Source organism: Alosa pseudoharengus, unplaced genomic scaffold, assembly GCF_046254945.1.
Source record: "Alosa pseudoharengus isolate Yale_2024_CS ecotype anadromous, Long Island Sound unplaced genomic scaffold, YU_APseudo_1.1 YU_APseudo_1.1_scf_15, whole genome shotgun sequence".
In the NCBI taxonomy this organism is placed as follows: domain Eukaryota; kingdom Metazoa; phylum Chordata; class Actinopteri; order Clupeiformes; family Clupeidae; genus Alosa; species Alosa pseudoharengus.
The window spans coordinates 15,558,293-15,576,930 of record NW_027468620.1 but is presented as its reverse complement, the minus strand read 5'-3'; the positions used below and the strand labels follow the sequence as shown (position 1 = coordinate 15,576,930).

General features: G+C 42.3%; 2 protein-coding genes across 2 annotated transcripts in view; one reads left to right on the top strand and one right to left on the bottom strand.

Annotated features, from left to right (window-relative positions):
- LOC143124291 (transmembrane protein 150A) overlaps positions 1–4,935 on the top strand; it is a 34,132-nt gene extending 29,197 nt beyond the window's left edge. Inside the window, exon 8 of the mRNA XM_076285718.1 lies at positions 1,460–4,935. Coding sequence (XP_076141833.1) covers positions 1,460–1,707 — 248 coding nt within the window. The 3' untranslated portion in view covers positions 1,708–4,935. The remainder of the gene's footprint in view (positions 1–1,459) is intronic.
- A 1,512-nt stretch (positions 4,936–6,447) lies between these two features.
- On the bottom strand, positions 6,448–13,148 carry mat1a (methionine adenosyltransferase 1A). The gene is made up of 9 exons (XM_076285054.1): positions 12,799–13,148; positions 10,912–10,989; positions 10,623–10,745; positions 10,398–10,510; positions 10,148–10,291; positions 8,705–8,923; positions 8,245–8,427; positions 7,811–7,944; positions 6,448–7,607 (listed from the first exon to the last, which is right to left on the bottom strand). The coding sequence occupies exons 1-9, from the start codon at positions 12,884–12,886 to the stop codon at positions 7,505–7,507; spliced, it is 1,185 nt and encodes a 394-aa protein (XP_076141169.1). The 5' UTR covers positions 12,887–13,148; the 3' UTR covers positions 6,448–7,504.
- Between the last annotated feature and the right edge of the window lie 5,490 nt (positions 13,149–18,638).

The window sequence follows — 18,638 nt, the reverse complement described above, 5'->3', positions numbered from 1 at the left end:
AGGATAGGGTCTGTTTGGACATCAGGTGGCCTTGGCAGCCAAATACCCATCAACAACAATTATAACAACAATAGACAGCAGAGGGAAGTGGAAGGGACAGGATAATAATAATAATAATAATAATAATAATAATAATAATAATACATTTTATTTATAAAGCGCCTGTCAAGACACCCAAGGTCGCTTCAAAAAAGGAATTTAAAAATACAGACAATTTACAAAATATACAGTAGGTACTGATACTGTACTATGCACTTTGAGATTCATATCTACAGTATATTTTCACTGTTCACATTTTTAAGTTTCTAAAGTTACATGAAAATATTACCTCCAATTGTACTGTATATTAGTGTACTGTATATTACTGTATAATCGTTTTAGATGTCAAAGTACTGAGGGCCAGATGTAAGTACATTTGCGAACGTAGCGGTATCAGCGTCATGGACACACCGCAGATTGCGAACGCTGTCAGACCCAAGTTTCCGTCGTATTTATCCATCGTTCAATCCTTAGTATAAACTGCGCCTTTCTCTGCCTTTCTCCACCCATAAACGCAATTTACGAACGTCCACAACTGAATGACAGCGCCAACATAGCAGTTGAATTGAAGTTAACTGATGACAACATTAAAAACAATCAAACATTTAGCGATCATGAAATAATACCATACATGATAAGATGTAAACAAGCAGGGAGATAATGAAGATCAGTAGTTCTACTCAAACTACTTGTGCACGTAGGTAGGCTATAGAAGATTGGTCAAATCTAGCAAGTAGGAAAGTTTAAGTGAATGACGAGAAAGTGAAAGTAAGACATTCAAAAGGCCAACGAAAGTTAAGGTTGCTTTTGGTAGTACAAATACTTTCACCACAAAAACTGGTGCTCTAAATAGCGATTCTGTTGTCTTTGAAAGGTTCTCTTATTGACGCATTGAACTGCAATTTGGATTAACACCTGCTTTTACAAGGCGGAAGTATTTAGGCGCAGAATAGACGTTCGCTTTCAGGACCAGTCTTTGTACATACCGCGGAATACATAACTAGGCGCTATTTACTCTTCCCCTCCCATCTTTTTACGCTAAACTCCCACTTTCCCCTGGATCCTCCCACGAATGCATATGCAAGACATTAAAAACGCAATCTGCCACTTTCAGCTCCCGCGACAGGCAGTTTGCGCTTTTACATCATTGCGGCCTGTTTGTACATACCTCGCAATGATTTTACACGCACATTGCGAAACAAATACGCCTGAAGTGGGCGCAAAAGCGTTAGTACATCTGGCCCTCAGAGTGCGTTACATTGTTTTTATCATGAAATGCCCTACAATGTTGCACAGTCTGAAAGGTTTACTAAGGACTACATCAATGACTTTTATAAGATAAATCAATATATTTTTGTGAATTTCTCTATATCAACACCTGCTTTCCGTAGTTGTAGTCCTTAACTCCCCCGTCCTCTAGGTGGCGTGTTCTTCGTTCAAGAGAGCTTTGTGCTCCAGCACGCCTCGGCCATCTTTGAGTGGGTCTTCTGTGTCATCATCATGCTCTTCTACGGCACGTTCGCCTTTGAGTTCGGCGGCATGTCCAGCACCACCATGATGGTCCTGGCGCGGGGCGGGGCACTAGGGCCTGGGGGACGCGAGCACAAGATGGAGCCGCTGGGCGGCCACACCAACGCCCACCAACCAGAGAGCTTGTCCGTGCTGTAGCCGCAGAGACCGAGGCCACCGGGCTGGCCCCCTCGACCAATCACAGTGAGGCTAGGAGAGGCGTCATTTCCTCGGGGAAGAGAAGGAGGACCAGAGTGGCAGCAGCGGTGGCCGCAGAACACTGGCCATACCTCTCACTGCCCACCTCATCCCTGAGTCATGTCGGAATCTCTTGCCAAAGAACTCTCATCAGAACTTTGCACATGACTGAGAGACCAAAGACTCCGATTCCTTTCGCTTTTCGTTTTCATTTGTTTGTTGTCTGCCCTCTGTCCCTGTGGAGGTGTGGAGACCCAGACGCAGGACAGCCCCAAGTCCAGGGGCCAGCTTGGGCCAGGGGCTGGACATCACCGTCAGAGGCGTCAGACCTGTCAAATGTCTGCAGGCTGCTGGAAGGCTCTGCAGTTGGAAGGGAAATTCATACATTATGCACACATGTACACACACACACACACACACACACACAAAGCCAAAACCAACCAAAGGCCTCTGTAGTCTGCTTCTCTTTTCAACATATGCACCCACACACACACAACACACACACACACACACATATTATATACAATGTACTATTGTGGAGATACATACACACACTAACAGACATACACACATGCTTGAAAATAGAAAACCAACTTCACGAGCCCCTCTTGTGCAAACATTGTCAGTCTGACGCCTCCAACCCACAGTGCCATCATCTGAGAAAGACTTCTACTTCTTTTAGTTTGCCTTTTATACTCCATGAGACCCTGCTCTGTCCGACGGACCCCTGTGGCCCGTGGTCAGCGTCCTTAACATACACTTTGGATGCTCCTCTGATCACCTCTCCAAACGAGAGGATATTGTACTGCCATTGTGCCTTAGCATTCCGGACCAAAACCACGGCTCACTCGCCTGGGAGGACATTGAGGGGGACAGCTATACGTGTTGACTTGACTGTCGTTTTGCTTTAGTGAGACTAAAGCGTTTTATATTTGCTACAGCTGCGTACAAGCTGAAAGAGATGAGTATGTCTAGTCCACATCACGCAAGGCAAGATCAGGCGGACTGCAGATGAACAGAAGCCGAGCTTGTTAAACCACCTCACGGGCGATCATGGTCAGTTTGGTTGTTTAAAGGTAGGAGGCGCCCTCAGCGAGACTGTGCCCACTGCCCTCTGTGTTCGAAACCAGCGTCCAGTCAAGCAAAAGCTGGGAGAACCCCCACCCCCCCCCCCCACACACACACACACACGTTTCTCACACTGACCCTCCTGTTTGCCTCTTCCTCTTCAGCAGACACAACGCTGAGCGTGGAGTAGAGAATTCAGAGGGAGGACTGAGAGAGAATCTGTGTGCCATAAATACAGCCGCCCTCTATTCAGGGTGCAGAGTGCCCATCCATACGTCTGTGCAAATGAGCATCAGTGCCTTGTAGCACCAGGCTGAGGCCATTAAGTATCTCCTGAGATGTTGTCCCCAGTCCATGATCTGTCTGTTGTGTGTCCTCTGCAGCTATAACAAAAAAGCAATATCAGTTCCCTTTGCCAACAGAACCATGCTGTTCAAACTTTGCCATTTGGAGTGAGTGTTAAGATGGTTTTGTCCCCCAATCACTACGCCTCTGAGTGAGTGTGAGTGTTTAATCCTACCAACTAGAGTTCCAGAAAATAGAGGCAGTGGATGTTTTTTTTATATATACAGAAAACAAGGGGAGTGTTCGCCCCCTTGTGGCCAGTTTTATTTATGCTGTTGCGTGTTCACAGAGTTATTTGATTAAAAAGAAAAAGAAAAAACAGTGCAGCAGGCTGCACCTTTTCCCTCAGCCCTTACCCACCCAGTCCCTGCCCCTTAGGTGAGACAAATCAGGATGTGACATATCCCTCTTGCAGTATTGCCATGATATCTCTTTTATAAAGTGACCTCTTCAAAAGCGACCTCTTTCTATAACTTCACAGAACATAGAAAAGAGAAGAAGGAATATGTCATTCTGACCCCCATGGCTCCGGCGCAGACAAAAGACGCTCGATTCTGGCCGCAGTGAATCGACGGGACCTTTGTGTCCCAGTGACAATGTCTCCCCAGTGGGCACCATTAGCCATCAGACTCGGCGACTAACTCGCTCGCGGGGCCCGGATCTGCGCTGGCTGTGTTAGAATCATGCGGCAGCGAGGAGAGCCCTGCCATACACATCTGTCTGTCTGTCTGCCTCTACTCTCTGTATCTCGTCTCAGTGTCGTTACTCGCGTTTGTTTATCTAATGCTGGCCAGTTACTATTTCTATTCTCAGGAAATGACATCACCAGCTTTCCATTAATCCGTTGAAAGACTTCATATACGACATTTCAAAATAATATATATAATATATATTTTTTTTTTTTTTTTTTGTATTATAATGGAATATAGGTGTGATTGACTGATGGAAATTAGATGCCTATTGAACAGCTTCTGTGTGGTGGCCTTTTGGTGCTGTAAAAACAGTGAGATATTGGGTTGAATGGATATTTGGAATGTAGCTCTTGATACGTGCCAGTTATTAATCCAACAGGGCTTCTGTAAAATTAAGGATGCTGGTGTTTGTTCACCAAAGAGATCCTGTCGTATTCTCTCTGTCTCGTAGTTCAGAAATATCTCCTCTTGTTTTTTTCTGTGGTGTCTGTTTTTTGTTTGTTCGGATAGTAAGTGTTATTGTCTGTGTTTACCGGTTGACTGACCAGTGTTGTTGCCTAAGTCCCTATAGCTGCTCTTCGCATTCCTTTGCAGAAAGCAATTGATTGACAGTGTATTTTCTAATCAGTGACAGTGTCCACTCATAACATCTCCAATGACCTTTGGTCGTGCGATGCCACTGTGTGCAGTTGGACTGTCAAAGAAAAGGCATTTCACACAGTAAAAACTCAATCCAGTTCAACCGAGTTCACCTCCCAGAAATACACTAACTCCACCCTCTCTCTCTCTCTCTCTCCATTCCATCTTGGTTAAATGGTTTCAAATATAATTGTACCTTGTATCTGGCGTTTGGATTATGATCACGGAGGGTCGAAAGTCTATCAGCGGAACACTCTGTCCCCCCGACCTGCACCAGCCTAAGTCAACATATGGTAATGGGTGACCATCAAGTGCCTTTAGTTGTTGTTATTGTCAAACCAAAGAGAGACCCAGGAGTACAGAGCTGGGAGTCTGGTTTTCAGTTTACTGTTTGTATATTTGCCTTCATTTTGTTCAGATAATAAAATTGTTGTTCACATTCGCACCTCCGGTGTTTCTTTCATTGTACTCAAGCCTTTCAGCTTTATCTTGACTATTAGTTATCATTTATTTGTCCTATTTCTAATCTTATCCTTATACTTTTGAGATGCACTATGCTTCAATACGTCTATGACTCATGCATAGTGTGTTATTTATTTTTAGGTTTTTATCAAGGTGTAATTGAAACCCAAATATGTTGTATTGGGTTAAGGCAAGATATTATATGTGCAAAGAATCAATTTAATGTTGTAAAGAAATGAGAGACAAAGGAGTGGATGTTACAGATGAAATGAAACTTTCCGGGTTGTTTTTAAAATTTTAATTGGTTCAAAATTATTTACATAGTAAAGCTACTTTATGAATCGTTAAGACAGAGTGCATTCTCAAACAATGAGGACAGTGATAAGACAGAGAAAGACATGCGACTGCACCACAGCAGAAAGCTAAAACAAAAGTAATTCAATCATGACATCCCAAGTGTTGTTCATGGCTCTGTCATCATGTCAAGAGAGGTTCCTGATGATACACACACACACACATGTACTCACCCACATACACACACACATACGCCTACACACACTTTGAGGTGATTTCTGGGCTGTGGACCACAGTGCAATTATGATCATTGCAGAAAATATTAGATATCAATATGTATCAAATATATATTTTGAGAATATATTGCATTCCAACATATTCCTTTTCCATGTAACCAGAACACTGTCTGTACATGTAAACTAGCAATCTTGCATATTTTTATGATGAGAGGATGAATAGGGTGGATATAATGTTGCCTTCGTAACACCAAAAAAAGGTTACGATTACATTTAAGACCATAATTAACATATTATATGTTGATTCAGACGGAACAGAGAAAGTATGCTCTCTAGTACATGGATTAGGAAACATTCAAAAACACTTCAAGGCACAGTTAGCGATTCTAGTCCCGTGATACATTTTTTGTCAAATTCATTAAATTGACTTTGTGCTCAAAAAAGACCTGGCTCTGTAGATAGGAAAAAAGCATAGTAGCTCAGACTGATCCATAAAAAATCTAATCAACACGGTGCTTTAGGAGCATGGAAGGGAGGGGTCTAATTTAATTGGCTGTTGAGCTCAAGTATCAACCTTTGGTGAAACTGAATCGAGGACTGCATCTTTAATTCTGGTAAAACAAAAACAGATGTTCAAAAAAGCGCCATGCTTTGAACAGTAAAGCCACTGATCATTCACAAAAACCATGCTTATTTTAAACTTTATGATTTGCAAGAAGCGAGGCTTATATGACAAGTTATTGCTTCAGTCATAACTAGAAATCCGTGAGGATATTGCAATGAGAAGCTTTTTAAGTTATTTGCACAGGCTGCAGCAAATTATTTACACTTTGTTGTGAGCAGGAATGGCACAACTGGATCATGGTGCTCCTTGGTCAATCTGAGAGGTGTAAAAGCTATAGATGTAAATTGTTGTTGCTATTATTATTATTATTATTATTATTATTATTATTACGAGTATCAGTGGAACAATCTGACTCAGTGTCTCAATGTGTTTTGTGCGTGTGGGAAATGCTTGTTTCACAGTAGACTGTTTGAGAAAAGAGAAGGACAACAAAATTACTCGAATCTTCAAAAAAAACAAAACACTGACCTTGAAAAGACAATGACCTGAATTGACCCTTTGAGGCATTGATTTGTTTGTTTCTGGGCCGGTCAGGTCAGTTATCAGCATTGGTTAAAGGTTCACTATGACTATTGCTACTTGACCCTTTCCCTGAACTCACAATGGCATGTTGTAACAAGATCATGTCTGTTTACACACCGCTACACCTATCATACACTCATCATTCTATTATTTCAGTTTGTAGTACATTTAAGTAGTACTATATCTTGACTTTTTATCATACATGGCTTGAGTTAAGCATTAGCATAGCCCACTAGCTTTTGGAGTCCTAAACCTTTCTAAAAATAAAGCATCATTCCATGGCCAGTGCTACCATATCAATAGGCTGTAAACAGCCTATTCCCTATCCCCTGAAACAATATTGCGGTAGAAGGAAATTTTGTTGTGCTGATCTGCCTTTAGGCAGTTTGACTACATGACTACAACACAGCCTAGCAAAAAAACAAATTCCATCGGCATTGGTCATGTGGCTATTAAACAATCCATCTACCTATTTATATACCTATCAATGGATCTGGTTGACAGGGACATAGAAAGGTGGCTAATGGTTTGAGGTTTTAGTTGCAGTGTTGATTTAAGATACACTGTTCATGCAGACAATTGCAGGTGTGGCATGTTTGGTGACTTGGTTGGAACCTTCTATCCTCAGAAGAAGGACATGTTTGAGAGCAACTGTATTTCAAAAACAAAATGGTAAGATATCTTTTGTTGAATATGATTTTGAAAATAAAATAAAAACATTTTCCTCACTCTCCTCTATGACTGGTGGAAGGGTGTTGAGTGTCAAAGAAATGGGGAGAGACATCGAAGAGGGCAAAAAAAAAAAACAAGTCCTCTCAATTGTCCTTTCTCCTCTGTGACAAGTCATGTTTTGTGTTAGCCAAGGAAATGCCTCTCTAGAACTTCAGGGGTTTGGGAACCTCCCAGGAGAACTCGCTCCTGCCAAAATGGCCGTAGCAGGCAGTGTTCTGGTAGATCGGCCTCTTCAGATTCAAGTCCCTGTCAACACAACAGCACATAAGAACATGAGCCAAGGATGAGTGCATCCACTTTGAGTTGTTAAGTCAGTAAGTTCAGAACTCATAACATATTGTGAAAACATACTAAATGGATCTGTATCACATCCAGCATATACATAGTCAAAGATGTCATCAATAACAAAAACAGTTTTTTTGTTTGTTTTTTTTTTGTATGAAACCTACCGGACAATTACACCTGGCCGAAGGTCAAAGTTCTTGTTGACAATTTTGAGGAGCTCTTGCTCACTCTTCTGTGAGGAGCCATAAGTGAACACAGAGATAGAGAGAGGATGGGCCACTCCAATGGCGTAGGACACCTGAGATGATAATGATGAGCTTATTAATAGTGTAGTTTGTGATTTAGCAACACAATATAAATCATTTAAGCAACTATTCTACCTATCAAAGTAGTTATGGTTTGCGCCATTGGAAATGGAATTTTGCTAAAACTGTTAAAAATATTGTGGTAACATTACAATGCAAAGCCCTCTTGTAGGGTTCTATTGTCATTGTCACTATTTGTCAACGTAATGAATAGATGTGGATTTCATATGTGTTAGCATGTCTGCAATTTACTAAAACTTTAATAAATGCATTGGTTAAAAACGTCAATTCACCTGCACCAGCACCCGTTTGCATAGTTTGGCTTTGACCAAGGATTTGGCCACCCATCGAGCGGCATAGGCAGCAGAGCGGTCCACCTTGGAGAAGTCTTTCCCAGAGAAAGCTCCCCCGCCATGGGCACCCCATCCACCATATGTGTCCACAATGATCTTCCTCCCAGTCACACCGGCGTCGCCCTGTGGGAGCCAGCAAGCGCACCGCATGAGAGTAGAACTGTAGACAAAGCTGAGTTGATACAAGGCAGTCGCGTTTTGATGTAGTGTAAACGTTTTCTGGCACGTTTTGACCACAATGTTTTATTAATGTTGTTGTAAGAGATTTCAGACCTGGCTTCAGCTTTTCTCCTAAAGTCTTTCATTTTTGCTCAGTCGGCCAGGCCAAACTATCACCGGCCAACATAATCAACTACGGATCTCATGCTCGAGCTGCAGAGGATAGAGGGTAATAACTCACCTGTGGACCTCCGATCACGAATCGACCACTGGGCTGCAGATGGTAGATTGTCTTATCGTCCAGGTACTTGGCGGGCACCACAGCCTTGATGACCTTCTCCTTCAGGATCGCCTTCTGGTCCTCCAGTAAGATGTGGTCGTCGTGCTGCACAGAGATGACCACTGTGTGGACGCGTTGAGGGATGACAGCTCCCTTTTCCTGTTTGTAGTGGACCGTCACCTGAAGAAACATAGAGAGAACAGATCATTTTATCAACAGCACTCAACACTTACCCTTCACACCTCAACACTTTACAAAAGCCAAAAGGAGAGCTGTAAAACCAAAATCTCTATTACACTCAATAGCTCAACAGTATTACACTGTACATTTTGCAGTAAAAAAGTATGTATTTGTAAAATGCAGTGTTTGAGGTCAAATTAAATAGGTAAATATTTAATTGCTAAAGAATGCATATTTTACAGGCCTAAGAGGTTCTGCTATGGGGTAGGAAGGGGATCCTACAGATATTTGATCATGCCCATTTATACACATCTAGGGAGACTATATCCCTCAACAATCTGGGAAGTTTGTTAGTGAGGAAACACTGGAGAGTAGGGCTGCCCAATTAATCGATTTGTTTTAATAAAAATCACAGTTTGAACTCATGCAATTAGCTAATAGCAAAGGCTGCAATTAATCGTGCGGACCCTACGCACACAGATCATTATGATATTCCCAGGCCAGGTTAGGAGAATTATGAGATGCCTAATGTCAAAGTGGCAAATATAATATGGACATCATGCTGTTTTTGTTCCTACTTCGGGACACACCACATACCAAATAGAATGTGTGTGCAGGAGAACCTGAGAGGATTCCTGCCTATCCCATGGCATCCTGCTATCTGGAGAATGCCAGAAACTCTAAAATAGCTCAGCAGTCTCAACTTTCAGACTTGACACTTTGAATGAATCCCTGGTATTTACCAGGGCAGAGAATGAACTGTGTAGGATACTACAATGTTGTTTCCCATGGGTAGTTCCAGGGAAAGGTGAATATGGAACACCCAGTACTTCTACACTGATTACACACTTGCACAATGCATAACTTTGTTTAAGCCAGCCAGGGCAAGGAGAACACAAACCTGTGGAGCAATCTGATCCTACAGTAAACAAAAGACTACCCTTAATTTCTACAGTAGTTCCACCCTTAATATTTCAGGTTTTTTATTAATTGAGTAATGAAAATGAATGATTAGTCAGAACAGAAGTATTTGTGACAAAAATGTCTAGAATGTTCTGAATGATAACTTTGAGAAATGTCGTTAGAGAGAAATTAGGAGGATATAGTTCCCCTCAGAGTTCTGCAAATCAGTATTTCACTGAAGAGAAAAAAAAACAGCATGACAATTGTTGATGTGAAAGTGCCTGTTGTGTTGTGGGAGAATTTTGAGCGTTAAAAAAGCACCTGGGTCTTAGAGTCGGGACGAAGCCAGGGAATAGTGCCATTACGCCTGAGCTCAGCCATCTTAGAGTTGAGTTTGTGGGCGAGGACGATGGTCAGGGGCATGCACTCCTCAGTCTCGTCTGTGGCATAGCCGAACATCAATCCCTGCAGGACAAGAGTTTAGACCTCACAAAATCTTCCTTCGTTCATCTTATATTGTGGCAAGCAAAAATCTGCATCTCTATCCATCACTAGCGGTAGAGGATATTACCTGGTCGCCTGCCCCCATGTCCTCTTCCATCCGGTCGATATGGACACCTTGTGCGATATCAGGAGACTGCTGCTCAAGAGCCACCAACACATTGCAGGTCTTGTAGTCAAACCCTAGACATGGGAGGAGAGGGGGTGAGAGAGATGAAAAGACAGGAGATAACACCACATCAGTCCAGAAAATGTTTGCGTGTTGTAAAAAAATGCTTAACAACCCTTGACTTACCTTTATCGGAGTTGTCATAACCAATCTGTTTGATGGCATCTCTCACAACCTTCTGGTAGTCGACATTAGCACGAGATGTTATCTCACCGCAAAGAAGCACCATGCCAGTCTTACACACGGTCTCTATAGCGACAGCAGGGGATACCATTACCACACATGGGCCAGAATGGTTTAGGTTTCAGAAACATTTTGACAGTAACTATTTGGCAGTATTACGGATTGATACCCTCACAGAATAGAAGCTTTCATTCATGCTCTCTCTCTCTCCTTGTGCACGTGACAAACGTACCACAGGCCACCTTGGCATCTGGGTCCTGCTTCAGGTGAGCATCAAGGACGGCATCACTGATCTGATCACAGATCTTGTCTGAGGAAAAAGAGAAAGAGTGTTTTAGACTATAACAGCACCCTTGGAGCACACGTCTGAAAGATAATACACTCAAAAGAATAATTCCTTATATCATACATTCATAAACTCATAAAACATAAACCATAAATGTAAATAAAAATGTATTCATAAATTCATCATTCATAAACTCATAAATTGTAATATTTCAACTGAAATATATGTCATACAGAATAGATAAACATGTGACCATGCAATAATTCTGGAAGCTCATAAGCTTTTTTAAAAGCCTCTTTTAAAAGGCCTCTTGGGGCTCAGTTTCTTTCATGGTATATGTGATGTTTCAGTGTGCATATTAGGGCATAGTGGAGAAACAAAGTCAGACTATGCCTCTGCTCCCCTATTGTTCTCTCTCTTTCTCTCTCTCCCTCCCTCCCTCCCTCTCTCTCTCTCTCTTTCTCTCTCTCTGCGTTACCTGACAGCTGAAGCAACAGGCTGCACAAGTTGCATCAGAAACAGCAACACTGATGATCTATGCAAAGTTATTTTGGGTCACTTTTAAGACTTAATGACGAAAATCAATTCAAGCAATTTGTCAAACCTATGCCACCTTTTTGCAACACAATCATGTGTCTGTGTGGATTTTCCACAGGTCACTACATAACGTAGCTGTCTACTTTGAAGTGGTCTGCATTTTGTAATCCTTTCCTGACTCTGTCCTTGTACCGTAAGCACACACAGGCTGATAAGGAAGGGTGAAGTCTGGCAGGTTCCCACACCACATAGCAGAATAGCAACAGTATGCATGTATGAAATATTGATTCTTCAACAGAGAAATTGTCTTAGTACACCAAAATACAAAAAATAGCTCTATACTGTACGTGTTTTGACTTGAAGTTGTGTTAATGTAATGAATATTTTTTTTTACATAGTAAAAGAGTGCTAGCAACTGTGTTTTGTGATGCAGGAAGATCCGGAATGTGCACGTGTTTTGGAGTGGTTTGCAGCACTAATAAAACATCCTGTAAACACCCTACCCACTTGGAGTAACTGCACACCAACTTACATGCCATCTGTCCCTTGTGTCTCAGAGAGTGGGGGAGGATTAGGGCTCTGCATGACACCTCAAAAGGTACCAGGGAGGGAGGGAAAGCCGTGAATGGAATACCAGTTCCCTGACATACTGACTGTGTTCTACCACGCTAGCCCGCTAACCCGCTAACCTAGAGTGAAGTCAGACCAGAGGACATCTGCACAGCAGCTGCTTGGGACTCAATACCATCTGATGCATCTCATCTCAAGGCTTTGCCAGCTCTGCAATCTGTGGGTCATACTTGAGACATTTCTAGCATGTGACTGCATTCACCAGTGACCAACTTAAGTCATATCTGTGGCTGCACTCTAAAACTTCTAAAACAGTGAATCAAAGTACTCCCAAACACCTTTCTTACTATGTCTCCACACACTTCAGAAGCAACTCTATCTCCATTGTTGTGTGCACAACACTATAATACCCCAGATAGCAGAACAGAACAAATGAAAAAGATTTTAGACCAATAGTGGCAAAATATTGGGCCATTTGTCTGCAACCAGCCAGCGGACCACCAGAGAACAGATAACCAAAACACCAGCGGACCCCCAGATCTGCCCCCAGTGGGCTGACAGTGGTCCGCCAGCCTCTTGCTATCTGGGACCAAGCATGCGCTTTAAAACGTCTGATGTTGCCTGACTTTGTGCTGTTTGGAGGGAAGACCCCACTCAGCTGTACAGAAAGAGACAGAGGCCAGGGTAAGCAGGTCAAGAGATGCTCAAAGTGGTGTGTGGACTCACCTGGATGCCCTTCGCCCACCGACTCGGATGTGAACATGAAAGATCCGTCGTCACTCATGTCAATCTGTCCACCCATGGAGTTACTCATTGTGCTTGCAGACAGTTGGGGTTAGCCTTTTTTTGTTGTTGTTTTTTTTCCCCTGCTTGTTGTTTCTTTGATGATGAAGTGGTGATTCCAAAAAGGAAAAGCCGAACTCTTTATATATTCCCTCAACCTGTTCAGTGGAACCCTCAGAGGAGGAGATAATAAGTGAAAGAGAGAGGGGGAGAGACAGAGAGGGAGAGAAGGAGAGAGAGAAAGAGAGAGAGAGTGCAGCAACCAGAGACAGAGAGAGAGAGGGCTGTGTAGCTCTGCAGCTGGAACACTGATGACTCCTCAGAAGTGCAGGGATCTATCTAAACAGGCTCCTATATATGGCAATGAGAAAACACTCACTCATGCACACACACATATGCACACACAAATACACAAGCAAGTCATGTGAACAAATGGGGCAGACCATTCCAGAGGTGTGGGAGGGGTGGGGTATTTGAGGGGAGGGCATTCAAAACTTTTCGGAAAACTATGTTAACCCTTTACTCTCTACTTTGCGCACTCTATCTTCACTTGCCAAGATTAGTTGACAGCATCTCTCTCTCTATCTCTGTCTCTCTCTCTCTGTGTATGTGTTGGTGTTGGTGTGAGAGAGAGAAACAGAGAGAGAGACAGAGAGAACGAGAGAGAGGGTGGGTTGTTTGACCTCAGACATTCCAATAGTGACTTTTTTAGTTAATGTACCTGTTGATCTACACACATCTACACATTTACACATTGAACACACACACACACACACACACACACACACACACACACACACACACACACACACACACACATACACACACAAAGTCTTGCATGCATCCACAGACACGCAGAGTTGTATTGTAGCAATCCACTTTCTGGAGATGGGGGTCCGGCCCGTGGAACGTCCCACAACTCGTTTCATGTTTTTCTCCGACGCAAAACAATATAGCATCAGCGGCCACGTTGGCTGTGCCATAGCAGCTTATGGGAGCTCAGAGTGGGTTATTGAAATTTAGAAGACCGGGGATGAATGGGAGACAGACTGTCGAGGATTTTGTGTGTGTGTGTGTGTGTGTGTGTGTGTGTGTGTGTGTGTGTGTGTGTGTGTGTGTGTGTGTGTGGTGGAGAGAGTGCCCTTCTTTGTATCTCAAAGGAGTCTTAGGAAATCCGAGGAAAGCTGATGTGAGATATAAGGGGGAGTGGAGCCTGCTGATTCCGACCTGATTGGTGGAGCCTTTCTCAGCATTTCTCCCTTACCACTTTAGATGGGAGTAAAATGGGCAGGCTCAACAAATTAGAAATGATGTTTGGCTGTTTAATCAGTTACAAAATTTGTTTGTTTTTCCGATGGCAAGCCTTAAAAAAAAATATTGTAATTCAGAAACCTCAGGTCCGTAGGCATCTATTGATTCGTCACAAATGCCTGGAAACAAATGTAAACATGTGTGTGCACACTCAAGCCTACACATGCATTAACTGGCCAAACCAAACATTATCCATGCGTGGCATATCACACTGGTGTTTGGTGTGTTCATAACTAGGGAGCAATTGACTACAGACATCATTGACTCTCACTGGAATACAAAATGATGACTAAGCAATGGGCCAGTAGTACAGATTGGACCCGTTATGTACTAATGTAAACACACATGACTTCATATCACGTCCCAACTAAAGTGTACACACAGATTTGTATTTGGCATTTCCAAACATGTCTGTACCTCCATCTAGTCTGTGATTGGGAGTTAAAAACTATTCATAACAACAGAGATCATACACTGATTTTGGAAGAGAGGCACATATATATTGGAGCTTTTCGCCATCTGGATCCTGTTACCAAAGAAGTTGATATGCATCCAACAGAAAGAGGAGAATTTTAACAAGACCACGGCAGTGAGTAAAATGCCTTTGCTTCTGTTTTTGTTTTTTAGATCTGAAGTCTTATGTTACATTTGAATGTGAAATTTGAGAGAGATTGTCTGTGAGATCATGTTGGCAACCAACACTATTTGTGTGGTGATACATAACACACATAGGGTATTAGGCCACAGAAGATAGTATTCTGGGATTACCAAAACAGACGTGTGTGTGTGTGTGTGTGTGTCTGTGTCTGTGTCTGTGTCTGTGTGTGTCCTAAATCATGATTCATGAACAACCCATATTTGCATTGTCATGAACAACTGCATAGAAAAATGTGCTGCTTGTGAAATGGTATCCTGATCCTGACAGTCAGTCGTTAGCCCTCAGCACAAAACCAGTGTTGTCCAGAATTAGGTTCAATGCCACACTATAACCTCACAGGCAGCTCACTGACCCCTGGAGGCAACACCTCTGTTTGAATTGGCATTTCCTACTCTGGAACCACACAGAGGGGAAAAAAAACTGAAACACTTGAAAGGAGTTGAAAACATGACCAAGAGTAACAAGCGGGCGGATCTCTGGCCCACCTATTCTCCAGGTTAATTAGTGATGGAGTGGCAGCTTTTCTGACGCAGACGTGATTGTGCTGGTTGGTTCAGAAAGCACTACGCTCTCAGCAGTGTTGGGAGGGTTACTTCAAAACGTATTCCGTTACAGAATACAGAATGCATGCCCAAAAATGTAATCTGTAACGTATTCCGTTACGTTACTCAATCTGAGTAACGTATTCTGAATACTTAGATTACTTTCACATTGAATTGCATTTTATAAGTGTAGGAATGCGGCCATCAAATCCTGCTTAGGCCTACTAAACAGGCCTATTCTGGTGTGTTCTTCTTTTCCAAATGGCTGAAGTGTTAGGCCACATAGGAGAATGTAAAGGCAACTAAGCTACCTGATACAACTTTAAAATAGCAAGGTGACCACTAAAACTACAGCAGGCAACTAGGCTAATTAAAACAAACAAAACTAGATGTACCGCAGAGCGGTACAAAATATGACCGCCGCCCAGTCCAGCACATTTTTTCCACAAAAATAAATCACGCTGAAAGGCCTATATGATTAGGCTACTTTAAGGGCGTAGCCAGAAATTATAATTAAGGTGTGCCTGTGAGATTTTTCGGTGGCATCAACCCAGTAGGCTACAAGTGAGGGGCGCATATGACAGGTGGAACGCAAATGACTTGTAAATGTAAACACTATGGGCTAGGCTACTGTATATCAGTGCTCTCAAAATGAACGTGATCGCGTAATGACAATCAAAAACCGCACGTTAAAATATGCTAGGCCTACGCAAGAATAATTATTCAGAGGCTGCACCATATAATTCATTTTAAAACGTAAATGTAGATCTAATTAGAAAAAAACTAGATGTACCGCAGAGCGGTACAAAATATGACCGCCGCCCAGTCCAGCACATTTTTTCCACAAAAATAAATCACGCTGAAAGGCCTATATGATTCTAACTGTCTCACTAAATTGCATTATCCACACGTACTCAATTCTCACTGATATCTGCTAGACAACAAGTACCAAAACATGATTAGTTCATAGATTTCACATGTAAAATTCATTTTATACAACCCCACCTCCATCTTGCCTGTTCATAATTCTGAGAAATTCTTGAATTGTGTGCATGTGTGCATGTTCATGTTTATGTTGTGTGTGTGTGTGTGTGTGTGTGTGTGTGTGTGTGTGTGTGTGTGTGCGTGTGCGTGCGTGCGTGTGCGTGTGCGTGCGCTTGTGTGTGTGCCTGCGTATGTGCCTGTGCAAGCGTACATGTGTCTACTGTGTGAGTATGTGTCATACGTATGATTACTGTGAATGTATGTGTGTGTGTGTGTATCTGTTTGTGCACATGTGTGTACATGAAATGGGTTAACATGACCCCTGGAGGCAAACATACGGAAAAAAATTGTCATCCTAGTCCCTACAGTTCTCAAGATATTCACAGAGAACTGTGTCTGCCCTACCCTCCTTTCGGGGGTCCAGTCCAGCGGGGGGGCTACAGATCAAAACAAAAAACGACGGTTCCATGCTATCCATGTGGGGTTACATGCCCACCAAGTTTTGTGTACCCCGGTCTTTCAGTGTCCCGGGAATCATTGTTGGTGTACGTCACTAAATGTACACATAAATTATTTTATTGTAAGGCCCCCCATGAACGAAAGTACACAAAACTTGGCATGCATTCGGAGGGTGTCATAATGATCCTACACTTTTAATTTCGTGCAGTTTTGACCTTGTCAGCCAGAGATATTGTGATGAAAACACCTAATTTTTTGCTTTTTAATTTTTAACTAGGTGGCGCTATACATGAAATAAGTGGTAATGGGATGGGTTGACATGCCCCGTTAAGACCAACATACATAAAAAAGGTGGACCTCCTAGGCCCTACGGTTCTCGAGATATTCACATAAAAACTGTCTCCGGCCACCTACAGGCCAGTTGGTGTATAGTAACATAAATTAATTTATTGTGTGGCCCCCCATGATAGGAATTACACAAAATTTGGCGTGCACACAGAGGGTGTCATAATGATCATACACTTCCAATTTCGTGCAGTTTTGACTATGTTAGGTCACAGATACCTTCAATCAATTCATTTTTACTTTTTTGTGTTTAACTAGGTGGCGCTATACATGAAATGAGTGGTTATGGAATGGGTTGACATGGCCCCTTGAGATCAACATACAAAAAAAAAAATGGTCCTCCTAAACCCTACGGTTCTCGAGATATTCACAGAAAACTGTGTCTGCCCTACCCTCCTTTCGGGGGTCCAGTCCAGCGGGGGGGCTACAGATCAAATCGAAAAACGATGGTTCCATGCGATCCATGTGGGGTTACATGCCCACCAAGTTTCGTGTACCCCGGTCTTTCAGTGTCCCGGGACTCATTGACGGAAATTTGGGCATGCGAAAAAGGAAAAAAAAAAAAAATCTGACTAAACCTATATGACCGCCGCTTTGCTGCGCGGCGGTCATAATAATAATCCATAAAGCTATTTTAAGTTAGAATAAAAAACTTAGAATGCAGTGCCTATTTTAGAGATTGGTTTTATTGTAGGTCTAAATCAACACGTGAACTAGGCTTTGCTTGCTTAGCAAACTGTGTAACCGATTGGCCGAAGTAGCCTGAGCTATTAATACTTGGGAAAATATCCTTTGAACAGACATCAGGAACCACGATCAGTGAGGAACAGGAGTTACCTCCACTTACTTTACTCCTAATTTGCTGTGCAAACAGTCATTTCAGGGTCTCCGATGACGCGTCCATAATGCGCACTAGCTGCGTTTTGAGGCTAGTGCAAGACGGCGGGGCTTGGATTTAAACAATTTCATCATAGATTGCTTTCAGGAGCTTCTGGGAAATGGAGTTGCCTTAATTTATTTAGAGAGTGAAAAACTTATGAAACAGAGAAGTATCAGAATGTATTCCGTTACTCCCCAACACTGGCTCTCAGGCCAATATCTCTCCAGTGTGGAATATCAATAGCAAATATGTTAAATTGCCAAATATTCAAAAAATTCTAAATTGTTTTTAGATACATTGCTTTATCATTCCTCTCATAAAACTATCTGACACACACACACATCTACACAGTCTAGGTCTATATTTACATTGAGAAATCTGAGCAAATAAATTACCTTGCAAACATAACTTTAACCAATGTGCTTGCTGATGTATGACCATAATCACTGGAAAGAAACTCAAAAATGGCTAAATCTGACAGAAATGACAGCAATGACCAAATTCAGACACTCCATTTTTTTGTCATTATTATTTTTTGACATTACTATTTGTTGTCACAATTCTGTTTTCAGAAATTCTGAGGTGGTAAGAATGGCTGAAACTG